General features: G+C 25.8%; 1 protein-coding gene across 4 annotated transcripts in view; it reads right to left on the reverse strand.

The window, feature by feature from the left end:
* Nucleotides 1-26,318, reverse strand: part of LOC113561286 — a 104,538-nt gene that overhangs the window by 45,826 nt on the left and 32,394 nt on the right. For all 4 annotated transcript variants that reach the window (XM_026967612.1, XM_026967614.1, XM_026967615.1 and 1 more), the window contains one exon: nucleotides 5,512-5,713. In XM_026967612.1, coding sequence (XP_026823413.1) covers nucleotides 5,512-5,696 — 185 coding nt within the window. In that variant the 5' untranslated portion in view covers nucleotides 5,697-5,713. The remainder of the gene's footprint in view (nucleotides 1-5,511; nucleotides 5,714-26,318) is intronic.

Raw genomic sequence — 26,318 nt, forward strand, 5'->3', positions numbered from 1 at the left:
CGTAAATAAAATACGCACATACGAAATATGTTTTCGAATGCATATCATTTGGTCTTTATAATATAATATTATTACCTATAAAATAGTAGCAAGTATACCACAATTATTGTCTGTTTACAATACAAGCGCATGTATATAAGTAAGTCTAGAATTAAATTATTTGCTGTCTATTAATATTCTATTGTGAATATATAAATACAATATAAGCGCCATAATACTAGCTGACAAATAATAATAGATTAATACCTAAATATTGTTGGTAAAAACTATAACAATAAATTGGTAAGTCTTATTTAGCGACATCGATTAAAAACCATTTATCATTAGCCATTACCAATATTTTACTGATAACATTTTTATTATATAATTATGAAAATTATAAGATATTTGTTTTCTTGTATATTATATTACTTTGGTGATTGTAAATAATTTACATTTATTTTTGCTAGTAAAAAATAAACAAAATCATGAACCACTAAATTATATTTTATAATATTATTATATTGACTAAAATTCAACAAAAATATGTTACCGAATTTAAATTATTAATCCCTAAATCCCTAATATATATTATTTTATTTTTACACTTGGTTTAGTTATGGGACCAATGTTATTATTATTCTAAAATTATTTTAATTTAAATCTCTATAGTCTAATATAATCAATCTTAAAAGTATTTATTAATATGTAACTATTTAAGTAACCGGTCTTAATTTTGTTCGTGTACAAAGACAATCATTAAATTCATATTAAACACATCTATTCGACAACGAGTTACACACAAAATGATGTTTATAGGTACATTAAACAGAGTTCCTTGATTTTTTTTTTTTTAATTTGATTTTATTTTATATTGATTTATGGTAGTGTATATTTATTTTTAAAATATTTACTAAGCATTTCTAATGTTCTCGTTATTGATGTATACATAATTAAAACCAATTAGAAAAAATATGTATTTATGTTGAATATATAAACGTTGCGAATTTTCGATCGGCTGGAATTTGGTGAAACGAAAAACAATTTATTCTAAAGCTTATTCTAAAATGTAAATCATATTGTTCGACATATGATTTATGGTTTCAGTTGCTGATCAATCGTTTTTACGTAATTTAACCCACTATTTTCATATTATCGAAATATCGAATATATGGCCAGTGTTTAGCGTCTAGTACTTTTGATAAGATATAAATATTTAATACATAACCTATTGTTCTTGTAACAATTAAGTTTAGAAAAACTGCAATAACAATATGTACCTATACTTTCTAAGATTTAACTCATGTATTATTGTTTTATATAAGAATATTACAATAAATATAATATTTTTGAGCATGAAATTAATGTTTTTGTTTATTAAATTTACACTACTTTATATTGAATAATGTTTATGATCTACCATTTTTACTATTTATTAAAAAATAATTTTAATTCTACGCATGCGTTTGATTGAACACTGATACCAGTTGTTTTTATTATTTCCACTGTGAAATTTTATTTTATTTTTTTAATTTCACAGATGGTTTTTAAATAAAAATAATAAATAAAGGAGAATGATGAACGTATATGTACTAACTACTAAGTCCTCACCACCTACTGTCATTCAGAACGAGTACTACATAATTTTCTCATATATTAATAAACATATATTTGTGTATTTTTTTTTCGAAAAATTTTCATTTTAGATTCGTATAACTCTAAAGGACGAAATAAATCAGAAAAACTCGTAAATTGTGCACGTTAAAACTGAACCATAAAACGTTATTATTATACCTCGAGATTTGCACACGAGAGGACACCACGATGTTTTATTGTTCCGCAACAACCGTAAAAACGAGTACAATTTTCCGTCAATGTTATTATTTTTCCAACGCATTTCAAGTATATGCCACCAGAAAAAGTTCACGAAATTAAAAAAAAATAAACTAGATTGGTAACCAGTAGATTATATTTAGTGCATTTACCTATTTTAGATTTGGTTTATACTAATGTCCATATTAATGTCCCACTACTTTTGAATTTCGGATTGTAAAATGAATATATTGTGTACGATAAATAATATCAAATAAAATATTTATCTGGGCCAAAAATATTAGATAGAATAATAAGTATGCGGGCTGTTCAACAAATAAAAACTTACTAAAAATAAAAATGTTATACAATTTTTTTTAAATTCTATTCATTATAATTACATGTTTCAACTTTTATGGTCTTCTTAATCCTTATCATACGAGTCGTATTTTAATTTATACTGTTCATAGAGCCGGTAAATGTTGTATAACTTTGGGACACTAATAACACTTTTACATTTCTTGATTATACAAAAAAGTTTTTAAAAATAATTTCGTAAAATTGCCGTAGAAACTAATATTAGAGTGTATTCATATAAAATTGTGTTAACATTTTGTATTTTGGTATTTCAATATTTATTATATCTATCTACTTACTGCAGTGTACCATTGATTATTGAATAGACTATATTCCTATGATCAATGTTGTGCACATACTTAATTATTACAGATATTAAATTTAAATATGTAAAGGGGCAACCTTTGGACCATGGGACGAAGCCCCCTAGGTGATCAACGGGAGTCGTGAAAGATCTTGACCTCCGCCCTTCAGACAGTTAGTGAGCGAAGTGAGCACAATGAAGAGCCCCTGCTTAGTTTTTCAAAGTTAAATTAACGCTAATGAAATAATATTATCAATAAAATACATCACATGCACACGCACACGCACGGCATTACATTTTTTTTAATACGAACAAAATATGGTGGTTTTCGAAAGACTAGATTAGAAGTTGACAGTTGAAGAAAAGCATTATGCGAATCGACGACATAATTAATCTATTTATATAATCTCGAATACTATAATACTTATTCAATAACAGTTTTTCGCTGGAAAGTACTAAACACTTAAAATGTGCCTATTTAATTTTTACATAATTTACTAAAATATATCTATCTCTTCTGGTTATGACAAAAAATAATAATTAGAATTTTATTTTTTACAATTTTTTACATACGCTTGCTGTACACCTATAACACAGATGCCTACATAGAATGATACGCGGAAGATGGAACAAATTGAGTTTAGACATGGAAAGTTTAAAGAATCACCCGCGTGTATTAAACAATTCAATGTAATATATAGGTTTATACACGACCGCGGTACGTTATTATTTTGTTATATATATATATATATACTATCGTTATTAATTACTATGATATATTGTGTTATAAATATTAACCGAACGCAGCCGTGTGATGTCAAGACCACCGCATTGCGGCGATGGTAAATCGTGTAGTGTGTACCTATGTACGCATATAATATAATAATAAAGGTACGTGTATTGTAGTACATACCTAATATTATATCAGTTGTGCGTACTTATACGACGCGGATACGGGCGGGGCAGACGTAATATCACTAGTGAGCGCCGCAACCGCAAAGGTATGAGATATTAATAATATAATGATACATTATTATAAGTTTCTCCGCATGTGTTGCGGCTGATGGTCGAGTGTATTTGACGGCGCGACTGAGCTTTTTGTCGCCGGCGATTACGTTGCATATTATAGTCTTAAGCGAGAAGACGTTTGCGCACTACTGAATATATAACATACAAGTAATACATATATATATATTATTCAAGTGTCTCTGTCTAATATCATACATACACATTAGTTGGTTAAAACGGATCAATCTTTTAATTCGACGATACGTCATGTTAATAATCATAATACGTCATCATCGAATGTTATTATAAAAAAATTCTTACAATATTTATTATTATAACTATTGATTTTGTCATAGTTTAATCCGTGAATAGTTTTTTTTGAAACATTTAAATTTTATAAAATATTTTTACGTACCACCGAGAAGGTGAGTGTAAATATCTATGTTGATTAGCCACTATTCTACTCGAGTTAAAATACCCTTTGCGAGTCCGAGCATCACGATATTAGTATAATATGCACACTCGTAGCAATCCCTTAGAATATGTATTAACTGTAGATGTATACATATTATAATATTATAATATACCACGTGCACATAACTATATGCAGCTTCGACGGCGTGGGTGGTTGATTATGAACGAATAGGGATCTTTGGGGTTCGCTTTTATATAATATGCAATAATCAAGAGACAACAATATATTATATACATTATACATTAATAATAAATTATATACATAATACAATTAAAATTTAAATTAATGTAGGTACCTAGGTATAACAGCTAGGTAACTATAATTATACCTGTATGATAAGCAGAGTGTATCGCAAATGCAATTTCAATATACCTATACAGCTATCAGATATTGCTTAACCGTAACAAAGTTAATTACATCAAGTAGACCTCGTTTTATTCAAGGTCCATTTGATGGGTCAATATAGATGCCCCAGACCGCTTTTCCTCTATTCATTTTCGCATTCCGATCTTTCCATCAAGAGATCATGAGTCTTTCTATAATATCCCTTATCACTCCTTCTCTTACGGTCGCAACCATCCATTACACCGTACGCTCCGCAGTGCCGATAACGCCATTTAATGCATTCCAATTTGTTATCTAATTATTTACTTTCTGTTATAAGTTTATAAGACATGATATATAAATATAGCATAATGTAATTTGTGATAACTCCAAGTAACGCTAATTAAATCATTAACTGTAAGATTAATTATGAGTGCGTCGATAAGCCAAAATTACACTTATTAGTATTTTTTTTTTTTTTTTTTTTTATTAGACGCAGATACGCGTCTGCACTTTTCTTGCCTCAGCTTCCACACAATAAAATACAAATCTTTGAATACTTCAGGTTTATCTATTAACATAATCACTTCTATTCCATTCTTTACATTTAAGAAACACAAATCCATAATCTGTCTCAATCCTATCACAGTATAATATGGTCGGTGACTGGTGCCATAATTGGGTGTCGTGGTATAACGAACAGCTTGGGCCGTTGTGAGCAGTATGTTAAAAGTTGACACACATTCTCCAAAAACCCCATCATTTCGTTTTTCAGAATAATATATATATATCATAGTTTATAATATAAATAAATTATTTATATGTATATATTAAGCTATGTACTCAGACCATGTGCGTTTTCGTGATTTAGCCCCATACCGAATATTATAATAATGCGGCTGATGTCGACATCCACCATCGCGATGCTCTGCCGGGATATCTGAGCGCTTGCCAAAATCCTTTTCGAAATTTATCGCGACGTGTGTAGACCGTTCATTAAATTTATATTATGCCGCATACATTATTATTATGTTCGTATTTAACGCGTGTACACAATAATCAGGCGCGTCCTCAGGGAGGTATGGTCATCACTAAGTGAATAACATTTAATTTAAGTGAGATTGTACCCATTTACTATATATTTCAAGAGAATCAATAGACGTACGTCATAAATATTTTATTCGAGTGGAAAAACGTACTTTAATCCTGATGTTATATCTATGTGTCTACAATTTTAATAAATAATTATTACCTTCGCAAATGTTTGTTGAATATTATAAGAGCCATAAGCACCGTATTTGCAACTATGCCCAAGCCGACAAGTGTGAGTGTTATGGTAGCCTCGGATTCTCCTTCTGGGTGGCATTGAAACGCTCTACTGCCATTGGTTAAGGTCCCGTTAGATCCAGGATTTCGAAGATTAGGCGCACCAATCATCACCACCGATCCTCCTTCTATAAACAATCAAGTTATATGATGAGAATCGTTTAAAGTATTATCAAAGCTTTTATTGAGATAATAATGTAATATTATATGTTGTAAGAATAGTATTATGTAAAGTTTAATTTAAATTTTAAAACTGATAAAATGCATTTTGTAGTAATACAATGTCTATACAAAGCTTATGATTCGCATTCAAATTTAAGAAAAAATAAAAATAATTGTTTTTTTAATACGATAAATCTTTATTTAAAATACACAATTGATGTTGAAATCCCTGTTGAGTACTACGTAAAATATATATAATATATATTATATATTTTTTTTTTTTATATAGTAACTCAAATTTCAAATTATCAATACCGTAATTTGTATTATTGTTAAGAATAATTGGCTAATATCCTTAAATTGTACTTCATTAGAGAAACATATTTTTTATTGTCTGGTTATTACTCATTATTAGTTATCTTTATAACCACCCGGTCACATTAATTAAATATGACACATTAATAATGAGGTAGGTAGACTTTAATTAAGGAATAACAATTATTTTTTAAAAATATTTTGGTAAAAATATGCATTAGCTAAATCAGGAATGTTTTTCGTTTCGGCTATTTAAATTTAAGTTATTTTAGTTTATACATTTATAAAACATTTATTATAATATCTAAAAAATTATTAAAAATAGTTCATAATTTGAAATAAAATAATTTAACTGAAAAAAATAACATAAAGTTATGTTAAGTATAAAAAAAAAGATTGTATAATATATGAAATAAGATAGATGACTGATATTATGACAGACAGCGTTCAGTGGCAATCACACCATTATCAATCCATTGTAGCATGACTTATTTGTCCCAAATTGATAGATTCGCTATAATCTATACTTATTATTACAACCATAGACAATTTAATGCACTATACCTACGACACATTATTATTAATTAAATGCAATTCCGATACAATATTATTGTCAAATCACCTAGCTACCAGGTTGATAGATTATTATAAACTCTATTCATAATACAATTATGTTATCATATAATATAATAATAAAGCATAATAGGTACGCAGTATTGGGATCACCGTTCTGACCAGAGTTCTGACTAATAATCGAACGAATCTCAGTAATCCTCATCGTTGTAATAATAATTATCGTCGATTCAGATGCCCGCTTGGCGCGTACACTCCGATAGATACACAGGACAAATAATTAACTTTGCGCCGTATACGAATCATACGTGTATAATATAGTACCTGCAGCTAATTCGGCCTGTCATAATCTGCAGTACCGTATACACACAAGTACTACACGCAGCGTTTCTCAAACTGTAGGTCGCAAATCAATGTTTGGTCGGTCGTGAGAATTTTTATTAATTATATAGATTTTAAGATATTAATGTTATTTTGTACTGTACATAAACCATAAGATGCTATTACCAACCAGAGCAGGAAACAAGCACACACTTCGCAAACGCCTAATTATTAAAAATACATTTGTAAAATTATACTAATTGTAAACATATGGACTTTATAGTATAAAGTATAAGTAATACAAGTAGTTAACAAACTTTGATTTTTAGAACTACTTTTATTGATCCAATAAAAGTAAAACCATGTAGATCACGATAGATGTTCGTGGAGAAATTATTTGAGTCGTTGTCCTAAAAAGATTGGAGACCAGTGGTGTTAGTATACCCATTCTGTTGCAGGATAGTCACGGTATATGATAAATTATCATTGACAATTTATTCTTCTTTAGTAACGTCGTTCAGATCTCAATTATCTCAAAATCCGAGATTACTGTCGTTTTGTCATTTTAATGATAATTAAACAAACATAATTTTAATGATTTTAAATTATAATAAATATTATATTTAAACATACGGTGTAATTCACAAAGTATGGTTACCCCTGTGTTCTTATTTAATAATACATTTATTTAAATTATGATTTACTAAAATATACTTAAAGGCCGTGTTTTCAAATTATTGATGTTTTTTGTACAAAGGAGGGCCCTGTAGTGATATGAACTACTGTTTTCCAAATAACTCCTCCCTTTTACTGTAAATTATTTAGTGGATAATTGTACATAGTTCAAAATTTGAACAAATAGTTTTTCATTTATTAAAATATTTACACTAAAGATAAAATTATCTTACATAAATATAAAATTATATGATATCGGATCTAATGTTTATTACACTTTGAACATTTTTATAAATATTAATAGATTAATATAAATTACTAAAATTTTAGAATCACCATGGACCAATTATCCTTAGTATACAAAATGCAAAGAACTTAAAGCTATTTATTTTGTTCAAATGTTTATTTTGATACGTCAACGTTTTAAGAAAATATATTGGTTACATAATAATTTACAGTAGAAAAGGAAGGTCGCAATTTGAAAAACAGAAGTTTGTATCTTTACAGAACACTCCTTAAATAGTAATAGAGACCATAAAAATATGAAAATATTATGCACTTAAGTTGGTATATTGAAAATAACTCCAAAAATCAGATTTTGAATAACTACATTATTGGAGAAGAAAAAGTAGATGAACATGTTTGGTGAATCACCTTGTATATTGAATTTTTCACTATTTTCGTTTTACCTTTCGATTCGATTTTCAGTATATTGTTATTATTAAATCTTCTCGAGTCACCGAAATCCCTAGAGCACAGCTGGTAAGTATAGGACGAGAGGAGGCGTGTATACATTTGATACGCGTACACACAATATAATACATAGTATACATATTGCGGCTTCCCGTGGTTTGCGTTTAGCATATAATATTGTACGAAAATATTGCAATATCCGTCGCACCATCGTTGTCGTCGTCTCCGTTACGTTTTGCGCAGAGACTGTGCGGAAATCGTTATAATTGTTATGCATACGCGTATAATAATATATGAGATACAGATACGAATATTTTGAATTTTTAAGTCGCAAGCATGTAACATTTTAATATTAGTGTTCGACCATTCTACATTATATTTATAAGAATCTCACAACGGATTTTATTTAAAATTTATCAGCACTGCTGTTTATTATTACGTACTCTGAATATAGGTAAATACAATACACTACATTATACTAACTAAACCTGCATTCGCGGCATTGACCGTAACAGATTAAAAATACTCGTGTATTCGTCCCTATACTTAAACTTACCGGATTACAATGTTCGTGGGACAATGTATAAAAATTGCCAATCATTAAGATACAGTTATAATTATTTGTATTAAATCGTTTAAATCATATGGTAGCACAGTTTTAAATCGACACAATAATATGATAATGGATTTATTATTCAAGTGGAATGTGCTCACAACCTTTACTGCTGTACACTAATATGTATTATTATTTGATGAAAGTCTCTGTTTTGAAAGTAATGTTCCGGATGAACTATGTTTGTGGCAAGTTTTCTTTTGGTTTTAAATGTTGTTTCTGTAGTATTAGCAGTGGTAATACAGTATTATTGGCGCAGAATATAAAATGTACATTGGAAAACGGTTTTATTTGTACGGCTATAGTGGTTTACGCAATATCGGTGTGCTTTAAAATGTGTAGTTTTAATGAAAATAAACAAAATACTACATGTCTATAATATGTTTATATTGTTTTCCTCTAATGATCAATTTATCCGAATTCGGACCATACATTTAAACATTTTTTTTACCATTTGGTCAATGTCCTATACTTGTGTTATTGCGATAAAAAATTATTCTATTTTTTTAATCAAGAATTGGTAATTTTTCAAATAAAACATTTTTAAAATTGATTTTTCAAAAATATTAATGTATATTATAATTTGTAGATGAAATAAGTACTTACTAGTTTCTAAAAATGTCTGAGTTATCTATAATTTGTCTTAAGTGTTAAGGATTTTATTTTGAATTAATAGGATTAGAAGATAACAGGAGGACAATGATAATTTGAAATTTAAGGATATTGCTATTTTAAAGCTTGTAAAAATTGTCAGAATACATAATTAAAGCATACCTTTATATGGATCAAATATTACATGGACATGTATATTATATTTTTAAAATATGGTTCTCTTGTATATTTACAAATTAAATAAATTGAATAAATTAATTTTCATAAAATTAAATTTTAAAAGGGATTTTAGCATATACGTATGGAATTACCTTGTTTATGTACCTTTCAAGTGGTTTGTAATTTGTTGTAACTTTTATTGTTATTATTTTTAAACAAAATATCATTGGACGTTTACTAATGTACTTTATAATAAAAAGTATGTCAACACACTTGACAGCTCACATGAATTATTAGTTATTACTATAATTAAAAATTATACGAATTCGTTATCAGAATACTCATGAAGATATTACCCATTCATATGATTTACTATATATTATTGATTTCCCAATTTATTTATACATTTACAAAATTACAGATTATAATAGATAATGGATATAGTTTATTATTTACTTTATACTAGTCACTGTAATTTGCATATTATATTGTAAAACATTTAATAAAGCCCAGAAAATGTTAAAATGTTTAGTATATCGTGGGTATAAAATCGAAACTTTTTTAGTAACAACAGATATGCTTTAAATTCAAATTTAATTAATGACTTCGATTTGATTTATAATGAACGTTTTACACATTTTGATTAGCATTATTATAGTTATTTAGGGTAGTTGTAAAGTTCAATGCGAATTATCTAATCTTAATCGTATTTAAAATTATATGAAATTGCAGGAGCTTATGGTTACAAAAATGCTATTACTTTATAATTTATTTTTTGATATATGTATATATGTAATGTGTATACATATAAGTTATATGATACAACATACAACATAGTGAACATATAAATTAAAATTTTATGTACGAATACAAAATAATGCTAAGATTTTATACGGTTTTTGCGATAAAGTTCTGTGACATACTATCCTATAGGATATAATATTATCATTATTATATTTAGTGTATTATTTATTAGCTTATAATTCATTAATATAATCTATAATTGTGTTCTAATGAATTTTATCAATAGATAAAATCATTAATAAAAATAACAAAAAACAAACACGTAAGATAATACTATTTACAACATTATTGTCATATGACAAGACATAAAATATACAATAATACACTAGTGATGCTAAAAAAGAAATAAATCAAAAATCTAAGGAAATGGAATTGTGTCACATCAGTCGTATGTCAGTAAAAAAATAACAAACTACCATGGAACATGGATTTATCAGTAATCCTATCTTAAGAACATATTTTTCAACTTCCTGCTGTACAAAACGTGGTTACTGGTATTTATCCCAAGTCAAAATTCCCTAATAGCTTTTTTTTTGCTGAATGAAATATTGCCCGAAATTATCTTTCCTAAACAATTCCTTTACCCGAATAGTATATATTTTTTTCTCGAATAATACTATTTTCTATAACTACTGTTTATAGTAGTAATAAAACTCTCACACGAAATAATAATAATAGCAAAATATTTGTCAAAGAATAATCAACAATATTGATAATAATTACAGAATAAAAACAGAATAAAATACAAAAAATAGATTTAAATAGGTACCAAAACTTATATTATGAGTATGGCTATATGGAAAGTAAGGAGAAATACCGTTTTTCCATTATTTTAATCAGACACTAAGAGTCAGTATCGATTAATTTTACTAGGCTGGCATAAGACTAGCAATATGAGCCAAGAGCATGCATAACAATTTTCAGCTCGTTATAATTAAATATCATCTAGATATCTACTCTTACCAGTGGCAATTCTTAAAAAAACTAAATTAGAAATACAATTATCAGAACTCAGCCTAAGGTGAAAATTCAGAATTTAGCAAGAAATAAAATTATGAATTTCCAATTTATATCACAACTTGGATTATGCAACCTATATTATGGCAATATAATTTATTGAGTTGGACTTCTTATGGGAAGTAGTTCATATCAATGTTTTGAGTACCTTTTTATTGATAAATATAATTTTTTTTCAGACTCAGAATAAATACTAACAGAAAAATTCAGTAAAAGGGTTGTTTAAGAATTTCAATATGAGGAAAAAAGTTGGCAACAATTCTACACGCTTCAGTAACTGTAACACAGTATAGTGGTTTTTAAAGTAACGATAAACTATATTGTACCAAAAAACCAATGATTCTGAAAAGCTAGCGAAAAATTCGGAAATTATCTCTCATAGGTTCGACGTTGGAATCTTTGAAAATGATACAGTACTTTTTAGACACGTCATCATTTATCTGGAGAAAAATGTTGACAGAAATATATTTGAATGGCGAAAAATTATACTCTTGTAAAACAATAGTGCAATAAATATTTCTCACTATTCGATTAAAATTTTAAACAAATAACTAAACTTTACGTTTCTCCACTACACGCGATAACATGATGTAAAATTACTAAATAGTATCTATACCTACCGCCTACCGCGAAATCAGAGAAAGAAAAACCCCTATTACCACGTCGTAGTATAAAGGTCGTGTAAAAGCTTTTAGAAATACGTGGATGAACAATTTGATTCGTTCGCTTTCAGTCAACCATTTATGGTGTAGCTGTTCAATTTAATACTTGGTCGGTAAGTGCTTATATGAGTATATATAGCGAGTCTTTACGAGATAAATAAATACAACAAAATTGCGTTGATATACTGTAAAAAATATTATGTTTTCCATATGTCTCTAAAAATCAGTTGTACTACAACTACAATATGGTTATATAATATAGTAGATAAACTACAGGGAGAGCAATAAAAACTAAATAAATATATTAAAGAATTGAACAAAAGAACAAAAATAAAAACATAATTCACAACATTTTAAATCTCAATTCTTTGTTTCACAAAAAAAAATTAGCTTACTTTGCTTTATTTCTCGGTATTTTATTAATATAAAAAAAAATGCAAATCCTTTCCCTGAAATCCTAGTATCTTATAAAATACATTTGTTCTGCTTTTAACGGTTGGTTGGTCATCCTATTCGAGTTGCATAAACTTCAATCACAGGCCTTAGCAAGTATATAATTTTATTCGGGTAAATCAAAATCGATGTTCTCGACTGGTAAAAACAATTTTGTAAACGATTTGCGAGTATCTCCAACTCGAAAAAAACAATTCCGAAAAGTTAGGATTTTTGATCTTACGGACAGATTACGATCTACTTTAAGTTATATATATATATATATTAAATTACATGAGAACATTTCGATTCTCCACGTTAAGTTCTTAAGGTCTAGGATTTGGCCAAGGCTTAACTTGGAATTTTGTATTATCAGAGAAGTCCATGCCAATAAAATATAGCTAACCTAGTAACATGCAATAGTTATATTTTTATTTCCATGTACATAAAGTCATAAGTAAAGTTTTTGCTTGAAGACTAAAAACCTCTTTCGTATATATTATAATGTATACACACATATTCCACAAAAAAACTTTTAGATCATAATGCTAAATATGCGTAAAATAGGAAACCATTTGTCAATATAACTTAGAAACTTTTCAAGTACTTTCCATTTTTTTGTCTAAATTTTATCATCTAGTCTATAGTGAATAGTATAGTATATTTATTTTACTTAACGGTGATGATAAATTGTACAGCATATTATAATACGGTTCTATAGGTATTGTTACTCTTTTAGTATTACATAGGTAGTAAAAGTTTACATGACGTAACGAATCTTATAGGCTTAAAATATTTTTTCACTTTTAACACAGATAAATATTATTTTTAAATAAAATATTAAATTCTATAAATAATAATAATAGTAATAATAATAAAAATTACAGTTTATAAATTAAAATATATCAAAATCGATATTGAAATATGGCCATTTTCATTTTATTTTCACGAAGGTATACTTATGGAATATTTTTAAAATTGCATATTGTAATCAAGAATGAGTAAATAAGTAAATATTTAATTTGAAAATAATACGTACATAATCACTGTAATCGTAATGCAAATTCTAAACATAATAAGTCAAATACATTTTTTGAGACTTTGGTTTTTTGGGGCAAGACAAAGAATGACTGCTCCGTATTTAAACTCTCGTGGTAACTATTCACCTTCGCGTTCAATTTATTATAATCCCACATACAGAAGCCCATTAAAATATAATTTGATATATTATTATTTTATTCTAATTATAATAATATTTTACACGTTCTACTATTGAGGCCATTCAACCAATGCCAATAACTATTTTTATTACTAATATTTAAAGTAAAATAATCCAGCAGTCGTTTAAAATATACCCTACTTTATTGTTTTTGATTAAGACTAGTTTCATGTAATATTTTCTTCTTTTTACTGATGTTAGAGTCATATTTTGCTTAGCTTAGATACAATACGAGTGCTTAGCTAAAAATAAAAATAATAAACAACGTGACACTTGTTGATTACGTTCCCAAGAGATAGAAGAGACGTTGAGGAATGCCATAAGGTACTTCTTATTCATATTATATTTCTAGTATCTACAGCGTCATCTGTAATGTAACATATACATTATACATATAAACACAATGTGCATCATATAATATTATTATATAATGTCACTAATATAATCTTATAAACAATTATTATAATATAAAATATAAAGAGATGTTTCATAAATATTATTATAATATTAATATGCAATATTATATTTCCGAGAAATGATTATTTTCAGTTTTAGACGTTTTAGTACACTTAGAGTTTAGACATACAAGTACTAGTACATTATAATATTTTCGTATTCTGGTAAATTTTAATTAAAAAAGATAAATTAATGAAATAAAAAAAAGAAACTAATTAATTATGTAACATGTGATATATATTATTATACAAAACACCACACATTCCTACTATTATTTTTGAAGTAGTGAATTTATTTAAATTGCTATTAAAAAAATGTCAAACGTGCATTTAAATAAAAACATGAAAAATGTTCTGTTTCGTGTAGTTTGGTCGGGTTCGGGTACCTAACTTATGTATATAAAGTCAGCCAATATTAATTAATTAAATTTAAATTAAAACTAGAAGTTAACGTATGAACTTTTAACATTCTACTTTTGAACTTCAACAGTTATTAAACGCTTTTGTGAGATTCTTTTTAATCTTGAGTTCACGGACAAAGCTTATTTACGATTTTCTAGATATTTTAGACATGCTTATACATGATTTACAAACAACAACAGTTCAGCAGCAGTTTACTTTATTGTTTTAGTTGTAGTACATAGATATAAGACACGTTTACGAGGAAAGTTTTAATTATCCTTTACGCGTATAGACAATATAATAAATGTACATTTTAAGAGAAAATATAGACTATTTTAGTGAAAATTATTTTTTTATTAAGTTTATTATAATATAATTATATACTATTTGTGCAAAAAGGCTCAATAATTAACTGGCTTAAACGAGTTATATAATAATAGACTAAAATATAAGCTTGATGAAAAACGCAGGTACTGTATCACAGAAACCCTACTGATATTTAATTTTAGGAGGTTAAAAATGGTATAAACAGACTGGCTTGCGTTTGAATTTATTTGCTACATATTAAACCCTATAAGTACCTATATAGTTTAGATACGCTTTAATGTAGTTATAAAAAAGCAGTTTGATGTTTTTATGTATAGATTATAGATATATGATCATCTTATCACTATGCACAACCGTAATAAGGTGACGTTAGTTGGTTAGAGGTATATATTTTTAAAAGTAAAGAAGATTAGATAACTACCTCTTAGTGGGGTATCCAAGTTTATTGAGTAAATCAGAGAAATGTCATAACGAACTTTGTTGGCAAAGGAATGGTTATCTTAATAGAATTTGTAGAACAGTAAAAACGAGGTTGAAGGATGTCATAAAGTTTTAGAAGAAGGCCTGAGAATCAGATACAATCAAATGCTTCGATACTTTATTTTAATCACAACAGTAGAGCAGTTAAGTTTTTTTCCAGATTTATTAGTATTAGATTTACGAGATAATACGTATTTGGTAAGTAGTTGAAAATTTTTACTTTTTAACGTTAGTTTAACAAATTTCTAATTGGTTTTATAATTAATTGAAATCAATAATACAACTAAACTCCAATGTCAAACAAATAATATTAATAACCCAATGCGAATATGCAATACGTGCTTTTGTAAATCGATATTGTTCGTAATTAGCAAATAAATGTATTAATAATTTAATTTTTCATTTAATCAACTAAAAATAATAATAAACAATTTAAAACTGATGTTTAATTTAAATTCTGTACAATTTAACATTAAGTCCTGTATACATCAACTTATAATACGTTCAACAGTATCCCTCTCCAACGTTAACCAAAAATCGTGTAATTAAAATTGACGTGTTATTACAATAAATTTCGATATTAAATATGAAGATAAAACTATTTCGATATTTTATATATAAAATACAGTTTTTAAACTATCTTAAATTATTAAGCAACATGCTTGTCGGTGAAAAACATTACTAGTTATCGGCTTATTGTATGTACAAACTAAAACATGCACGAACGTTTAAATTGCCTATCTATATACTCCTAAATATGTATGCCTATACATTTGCCAAATTTTAGCTAAAACTAAAAATCAGATACAAGAAAATGCTGATAGTGTCACACAAATATTTGCACAAGCCATACTAGCATAGAATATTACGGATAACTTTTTTGTCGTCAAATTTAATTTCAAGAATTATTTTTTCATAATTATTATTTTTACAGAGATATTACATGACCATTTTATTTACTGGGTTTTTAATGGGATTTTTGTGTTTGAATATCGTATTTTTTTGGTTATTTTCAACCAGAATAATATTTAAAAAGTCGGAGCAACTGACGGTTCACAGAATACCACGGGCGCTTTCTACTTGCTTTTTATAACATAAATATATACATAATTCGGTATATAACTCAAAAACCGTAAAAAAATAAGTTATTACTATTAAATTGAAAAAGTTACATTTGACAACAAACAAAATTTACCGGGAATTGAACATAAATTTTTTTTTTATGTCCCTGGGCTTAAAACGTTTAGGAAGTACAACTCAAAGAATACTGAAAAAAAAACATTATTAAATATAGATATATATGTATACACCTAATTCAACGAACAATTAAAATTTTCCTGAAACAGGTGATACAATATCTACCATATTTTTTAGAAGTATGGTTTTAAATAAAATCAAAGAAGTTTTAAGAGCGAGTTCATTGAAAAACCACGTCAACAAAATATACAAAAACAAATACATTTTATAAAAGTCTTGGATCTTATTTTTTATTTTTATTTTAAAATTATATTTGTATTAATAATTTGTAATGGTATACACATTGAGTACGTTTTTATGTTAGATTTACTGATTTAACTAAAGACTTATAGTAGTAGGCATTATATTTTAAATAATTTTATTTTCATGAATTCGTCTGAAATATTTAATATTATAAATAATTTTAAATAATTATTTAGGTTAAATAATATTTTAATCTGTAAAAATTATCTAAATCACCAATAAATTATTTTATTCTATACAATTAATCTAATAATTGTAATATGTACTAACTATAACCATTTATTTAGCTCTAATTATTGAAGACTTTATATCTATCAATTTCACTATACATACAGACAATTCTATTTAATTGACTAAAAATGTACGACCTGTTTGAATACAACTGCACATATATAATAATATAATAAATAGGTAGGGATAACAACTAAGGACTATGAATAAACAAACATGTTTATCAAATTATATTTAAGTACGAATTAAATATTAGTTCAAATGACATTGCCAAAGCATGATAAAAAATTATTCTATTTGATGTAAAAGTACTGCTCAAAAAGCGCTTTAAATGTTAAAATAGTATTTTATTTATTTATTTCATGAGTTGTGTTAACGCACAGACATTTTTAAAAATAATAAAAGAATAAAAAAAAACACAATTCAAAGGTAGTTGCACTAATAGATAATATGCATGATATTTTACTCATCGTTTTTTTGAAAAAATTTAACACAGCAAAAGAAAAAACCAGTCTTATGGAAGAAAAATTGATGATAGTACAATATTAACTTTTCTATATAATATTACAAATATGATTTCAATTATTCATAAATCGATATTATATATATATATATAGACATTAAGATAAATGATAATGAGGATAGGTAATTTATTGAAATAGTCATCCGTAGACTTACAATTAAGAAATAAAAACGTTTCAACATTTGAATAAAGTATCAATAATATAATTAATATAACAAATGATTTTGGTCTTATTTCCAGTTGCGCTGGATGTTTCATAACGAATTTAGTACAATCTGATAGTAATAAGGGCATATTTTCAGAAACGGTCAATAATTTACAAACATAAAAAATGTAATAAGTTGTTGGCTGAAACCAATGGTTAAAATAAAAAGCCATTCTAGGCCAAAGGACAAAACGGAAAACTTGAGGCATTGATATCGAAAACAACAATAGTTAAAAATGACTATAACACATTGAGTGTGAATACCAACAAAATTATAAGTCAAATTACGTTATCAGAAAGTAATATAATATATTATTTATAGGTACATATTGAGAAACACATACGCTACAAATTATTCTTTCATTTATGAGACTTTGAAAAACCAATTCAAAAATATAACATAGCTACAAAAAACTCAAATCGAAATCCTCAAAAGTAATATATATATATATATATAATATATACTACGTTTTATTTTTAAAGTACAAATTATTAATTATTTTATGTAAGACACATTTTAATGTAAGAGAAGTAATGAAAAACTCGACACAATTCGTTGGGATGGATCTTTTTTCCATAGAAAATTGATGTTGGCCAAATTGTACTTCGACGCAGGGACTTCTGCATCACGTATCGGAAAATGTTATGACAAAAACTCATCGAATGATCATAGACAACTCGTCTTCAGGCCAAAATGTATGTCATTCCAAATTCCACCCACGGCACACCACTGTGAAAGGGTCACCAACTCAACCGCCGACACTCGACGTTCAAGTGCCACTGTCTTCGTTGCCTCTTCAAGGGTTCCCTGTGTAACCACTTTACCATCGATAATAATGACAACCAGTAAACTTTTGGATTCTCTTCCTGCAGGCAGCAGGAAAAATGTGATAATTCCAAAAACATATTAACGGATTACAATTATTACAAATAAACTCTTTAAGCCAGCTAGTATACCATTGAACGAAATTAATAATAAGGTCTCGACAAACGTCTGCATTTAGAACTGCTAAAACCACCGACATGTGTGGAAATACAATTTAAAAGATTATAACAAATGCTTTCCTTAATTCAATATATATATATATATATTGTCAAATAAGTTATAATATTGTATCAAATCAATGTAATCATGTGTATTATCAAATAAAAAAAATGTAAAAAAATATAACTTATTGGTGGATTATTTTTATTCATTGCATAATATAAAATAACACAAATATTATATATATTTGTGTAAAACATTTTAATTATTATCTTTTATCATTAAATGCATTAGGCTTATTAGAGCATTACTCAAAACTATTACACGAGGATTTACAAGTATTATAGTTGCTACATATTCGATTCATCGGGTAGTCAGTAATTAGGCCAAATTTATCTACCTGATTTGCATACAATATTTGTTTACATTTTATTAGCACGCATTTTTAACACAAAATATACAAATATATAAAATTAATTAATGATTGAATAAAATTATATATATTTTAGCTGAATATGTATTTTTGGCACGTCGCTAACGAATTTTTCCATAATATCTCTCGTGAACGAATTAATATTTATAATTATTAAAAATCAATCATTTTGTTTTCCTTTCTTGAATAATATACCAATATATAATATATATTTTAGTTTGCAACTTACGATCGCGATCTTTCATAATCTTTATAATAAATAATTACAATTTTGGCTATTATTTGCTATTAAATAGTTACTTATCCTTTTAATTTGATGAAAATATATAATCAATGTTGGAGATCATAATTCTATATTAATTAGTGTTGGATAATTTATTAGCTTTTGATAAGTCAAGATTCGTGAGTGCTATAGCGATAAAGAAAATTATAAATTAGATATTATTTCATTAAAGTCTATAATGTATTAAAATTTAGTGACCCACTAATTCGGTAATTGGGTAATCGATTCAATAATAAAAAAAAATCGTTGAAAATAGTGACTCGATCACTGGTTCTGCTTGTTATAAAAGTTTAGTGGCTTGATTACCTTACGTGTGCTTTAAAAAAATGGTTCATTATGGCCCGATTGCCAAAAAACAAATTTTTTTCAATCAACAAAATCAAAATGAACAATCAATCAATTTCCAATAATACTAAAATCCAAACATCATATTTTTTAAATGATTAAATTAAACCAAAAAGTCTTATTATTGACATAGAACATAATCGCTACCTAATCATATATCCGTCACTTAGATAACATGCCCAGTACACCAAATCTCTCTTCCACCATATTCGCTACAAAAACAAAGCCATTTGTCGATACCATCACATACAACAATTGAGCAAACAGAACACATTACATTCTTTATAAATCATAATATATTTATAAATTGGATAAAAATGTCAATTTTTCAAGTATGGCAGAAAAAGACAGTACAACTAAAAGACAACTAGCAATAATATTTTAAACACAATTGACGGCACCCTACAACAAAATGTTATAATACCATTGGACAGATTGTAAAAATATATAAGTAAACATTAATATTAAGAATTTCAAAGAACAAGACGTGTTATAATATATTTTTATTAAATAACAAAAATTTTGAAATTCTTATTATTTCTTTCGTGGCATATGTATTTTTGGAATAATTTACCTAATTATATTCTAATCTATACAAAACGAATATCTAAAATTGACATGTTTACAAAACCCATTAGCAAAAATAAATTTTATACTGTATTACTGTATGTTTATATTTCATTAGAAGTTATAATCAGTCAAAGCGAATTCTTACTTAAGGTTACACTAATTGTGTCATGAGACAAAACAAGAAAAAATGACTGCATTGTCATCTAATAATATACACAAATGCATGCACATTTATATTGTGCTAGTTATAAGTTCAACAAAAAAATAAATATAACTGCAGAGAACATAAAATGTGTATAATTTCCGTTTTCACGATTTATTTAAAATTAATTGGATAGCACGTGAAATTATGTAAATAATTCTACCAAGATGCTCATACACCAGCTGGGTTTGATCATTATTCGCAGCTAGCACGACGTATTTCAGAAAACTTCATATATTAATATTTAATGTGTTAAAAAATAGCTAAACAAAACAACGAAACACATTTATAATACTTACCATGAGTGATATATCATCCTGTAAATTATAACGTAACGAAAACTTACATTACTTAACACCTATAGGTATTTAACTTTATGTTAATTATCTATTGAGTACTGTAGATACTTCAAGTAGTATTCAACTGACATAAATAGTAAACTCTAATATCCGTAATAGTAAATATTATTGATTAAAACGTGTTTAATAATTTTAAAATATATTTTTTTATGATATAATAGTATCACAAAAATTGATTAAAAAAATGTTTTGCTACTTTTGATCACATATCTTATAATAATAATAATATATTACATTAAAATATGGCGTTTAAAACGATTTTAAGTGATCGTAAATAATATTTTTGATGGAGTTGTAATTAAAAAATGATAAAATGGAAATTGTTTTGTTAAAATTGTCAAGCGCTCGTTTTATTTATTCGTAAACCTTTTTTTTTAATAAGATACGTACTTCTTACTCACTCACTTTTTTAAACATTTATATTTCATGAAATGTACAAATATCTTAATATTGCACAGTTAACACAAAATCATATGTTCAAGTACTGTGAATTGATAGGTACATTATCAATTTTTTTTTAATTAGTTATGTTTGGTTATAAAATTAATTTCATTCAGTTTACACTTTATGTATACATACATATTTATAAAATATGCATTGTATGTATTTAATTTTATTAAAAGTTTACTATTACAACGTGTAAGTACATCAAAAATAAAACTGTTATTAGAATTGTTATTATATATTACATTTCATTAGTTGGTTTCATATTGTTAGATTTTCATAAGCTAAAACTAAAGCATTTTTCGTATTTTATTCTATATGAATTAATTTAAAATAAGATTTTAGATTTGTTTTTTGAATTTAAGTTTTAAAATATAATGTAATAAGTCTTTGAATTTATTTTTAAAATTGTATAACAATTGTTTGTTAGTAAATATTTAGACCATACAATAAAATCGGTTTTTATTCTCGTATTTTATACAAGTACCTATTTCAAAAGTTTATATAAATACAATAGTAAAAAAATATGACAACTAAACAATACACGGATAATAATTATTATTAGTCAACGTTAGACCCCGTAATCAACCACTGAGACGTATATTTTTAATAACAGTTATTTTTAATTCAATTTATATTAATATATTTAATATTATAGCTAAAAACGTACGGCACATTAAAATGCTTCCATATTCTTTGAAAGTGAAGTTATATTGAAAAAACACAGTGAAAATAAAGTGAAAAAATTTGCACTCATATACAGACAATATGATAATACATTATAAATACCATTGTTGTACAATAAAAAACTAAAATAAAATAAACGAAGAATAAAAGTTTGTTGTCACTTTGTTGATATTTGCTGAAATAAAACTCTATGATTAAGTAAATATTTTTTTGCATGCAATATATAGAGAATGAGCCGCACTCCAAGTTGAAAATATATATAGCGTATACTTTATTTTGAAAGCAAAAAAGAATAGCTTTGAAGTTTTTCCATTTCAAGTATTATACTTATAATAATTATTCACTAAGCTAATAAATTTGATGTACACATGTTTCGAATATATTTAAAACTATTTATCTTTTTGTATGGATTTTGATAACACGATGATGATTGATTATGCAAATTCTCTATATTATTATTCTTCTCAAATTTTAATATTTAATGGTACTTACTACTTAGCATAAGCCATTGTAGATTTCTTTTAAGAAATACAAGAAATCGGTCTACTGGAAAAATGTCCAATCGTTAATTTTAAATGGTTTTTCTCTGTTTCTACAAGCCTGCGTGAATACTGGATTATTTAATTTGTATTTAACTTAATTTTATTTTTTATTTAGTGAACTTTAATTTTTCAAAGTTAAACGAATGTTTTGAGTGCGATATTGATGTTATTATAAATCGTTGTTCGAGTAAAATATTATTCTGACAAGTTACAACTAACAGATTACTTTATTCTAGTTAATTTATTTTAACTGGATGTATACATCATTATCGATAATTATTCACTACGTATAACCCATGAATTAACAAATTCTTACTATTATTAAAATTATATGCAAGAATAAAAAAGGGTGTAAAGTAGGTCACTATTATAGATGTGTTAAATTTGAATTCGAAGATATATTATTATATATAGGTACCTACAGAAAACTACGATTCTGAGCGGGAAAGGTCTAAATCGTCCTACATCACTATCATAGGTTAGGTATATAGCTATTAAAGTAATTTATTATACTTTTAATATTATATTAAGATATTAGGTTGAAATAATTTTTTCCAAAAATATGGTATTTGTGATATTAATTGTATAAAATTATAGTAATAATATATATTTATACCATATTATAACAACTTGTGTAACTATAAACATTTGAATATTTAATAACATATTTCTGTAAATAACGTAAGACAGTAAAAATAGATTTATAGTCCTACCTATAGTATCTACGAATGTTTTTAAATTATTTAAAAAAATAATAAACATCGTTATATTATATTGTTTAAATAAAAATGTCATTCGAATTTAAACCTAATTGTTCGTAAAAAATAATTCCTTTATATATTATTTTATATTTTATAGTATCAGTATAAACTGCTTATAAAGAATCTTATATTACATTTTCAATACTTAGATGTAAAAAGAAAAGTTTTGATTATTTTATATTTACAAAATAGTTTGCATTTTTTCGCAATTTTGATGAATTTCGTCAAAATATTAACTCCAATAAAAATTTAAAAATTGTGCCTATGCATTTTTATACAGATTTAAGAACAACTCATGTGGAATCTCGCATTAAATTTTCTAAAATTTTAACTGACAATAATTTTTTATCAAAATTAAAAAACCAAAATTATTGGTATGCCTATAAATAGCTTAAAACTGAGTAAGCATTTTGAAAATTGTATCATATAGTGAAAATAATAATATAAACATTTTGTGTTTTTTTTAAGTATCTCTTGTTATTTTTTTTATGAAAAACAATAAAATATCAAAAGAATATTTAAGGAAAAATAACTATTTTATAGGTGAATACCAATTGTAGTAAACATAGAACTTGAAATTCTCATAAAAAATTAATTTGACTTTTCAGTAGACTTTTTTTCATACATTGGTTCAAACTAATGGAGAACATTGTACTTATTAATATTTTATAACTTAGGTATAAATACAAAAATATTTATACAATTTCTAACTAAAAAATGATTTGTATATTTTTGAGTTTTTATGAATTTTGTCAAAATTCTAACTTTAAACGCTTATAAGATATTTTTTAATTGAGAAATTAACAACATATGGAGAGCTTTGTATTAATTTTTCAATCACTTCTACCCAGTCAATAATTTTTAATTTATATTTATATACATAAAAAAAAACTAAAAATTAGAAAATGTCTTATGGTTATAAAATAGTTCACCTATTAAGCCATGATAAAAATTCACTCATGTGGGTACATACAAAAAAACTGAAAAATCGTAGGTAATTATAAACATATCTACATATAGTCGACATTAATTAATATTGTTCCTATTATAAAGATATTTGTGATTTTTAGTCTTAAACTTTTCAAAATAGTATAAAATAGTATACATAATAATATATCTATCATTATTATTACAAATTATATACCTAGCTTTGTCCACATTATATTTGTATCTTTATTTTATGTTGTTACATTATTTCTAAAATAGATAGATATTTATGATATATTAAACACAAAATTACATTAATACAGTAAAAATAAAAAATGTTAAGTCTAAAATATTCCCATGATATAAACATGACAGTTTATTTGGGATCTAAAACATGTATTGTTCAGAATAATTAATCGTTCGTTACTATACGGATAACCGTATAGATAGTATAATAGTATTAATATTTGATTAGCAATTTTAAGTACAAATTAAATCGTTTGACAATTATGATATACAATACACAATAGTTAATATTATCAATTGCTTATTGTTATATTAAGGTTCATTTTCCGATTTATGGCCACTGATAAATTATTTCCCCCCCTTCTCGGCCTCTCGTCGATAGATGATTACGGAAACGGTAAAATACATCAAACCAAAGAACTTTATCAGCTTTATCTGTGTACTGAATTATTTAATTAAGAGAAACAAACACAAGAGTTTTGGTTGTACATGCCAAACATTCAACATAATTTAGTTTACTTATACAAATGTTTCGATATGATTTGAAAGTTGGTGTAATTCGTGATATACAAACGAGATATTAATATGTTTCACATATAGTCCACACACCGGAAAAAATAAATTCGTTACTTAAACGATGCAATTTGTATCGTATATGTATAATGTAACTAGAACATCTAAGTTCTAAGAGCGCTTTTAATTCCACCTATTTAATGTACGAAAGAAAAATAATAATAATTACAATAATAATGATATAATAGTTATGTATTAGAACTTCCATACAACTTCATTAAATTATAATATAACATTATAATTGAGTCTTATTTAATGATAACCATAATAAATGATAAATAACTAAGTTTATCTTAAACTACGATACCTACCTCAGTATATTTATATTATTAAAATAATATCCTGTTGCTATAAAATAATACTGCGAAAATATATATCTATAATAAAATAAATAATATATATATATACATATCTCGATACTATGGTACATAAGCTGTCCATAAATATTGTTCTACATTTAATGAAACGTTTCAAGACATCATATTATTATAATACCGCAAAGTATACTATTTATTTAATTCTTACGATGAAAAACGCTTGTAACCAGTATAAATATTGATACACATTTCATAATACAATTTCGTCCTTATATACTGAAAAAACAAATATTTGTGGTTTTAATAAAGATTATTATGGTGGTAATTGTAATTTATACAATGTTATGGCAACCATTTTTATTTTCCTTCATTAACGTTTTTATTCATTATCTGATATTATAATATAATACGGCCATAATAATTATATAATAATACGACATTATTAGCTGAAAGTATGTATATATATATATATTTATATAAATATCACATAAATAATAATAATAAAAACAAAAACAATTTTTACATATCAATATACACGCATTATTATTATTAATAAATTAAATATAATATCAATAAAAATAAAATAGGTATAATATAAAAGAAATAGTATTTAATTATACTAGAATATTGTTCATAGGCATTCGATTAAAATAAATTTAGAAATTTTTAAACTTAAGTG

Source organism: Rhopalosiphum maidis, chromosome 1 (assembly GCF_003676215.2).
Source record: "Rhopalosiphum maidis isolate BTI-1 chromosome 1, ASM367621v3, whole genome shotgun sequence".
Classification (NCBI taxonomy): Eukaryota; Metazoa; Arthropoda; class Insecta; order Hemiptera; family Aphididae; genus Rhopalosiphum; species Rhopalosiphum maidis.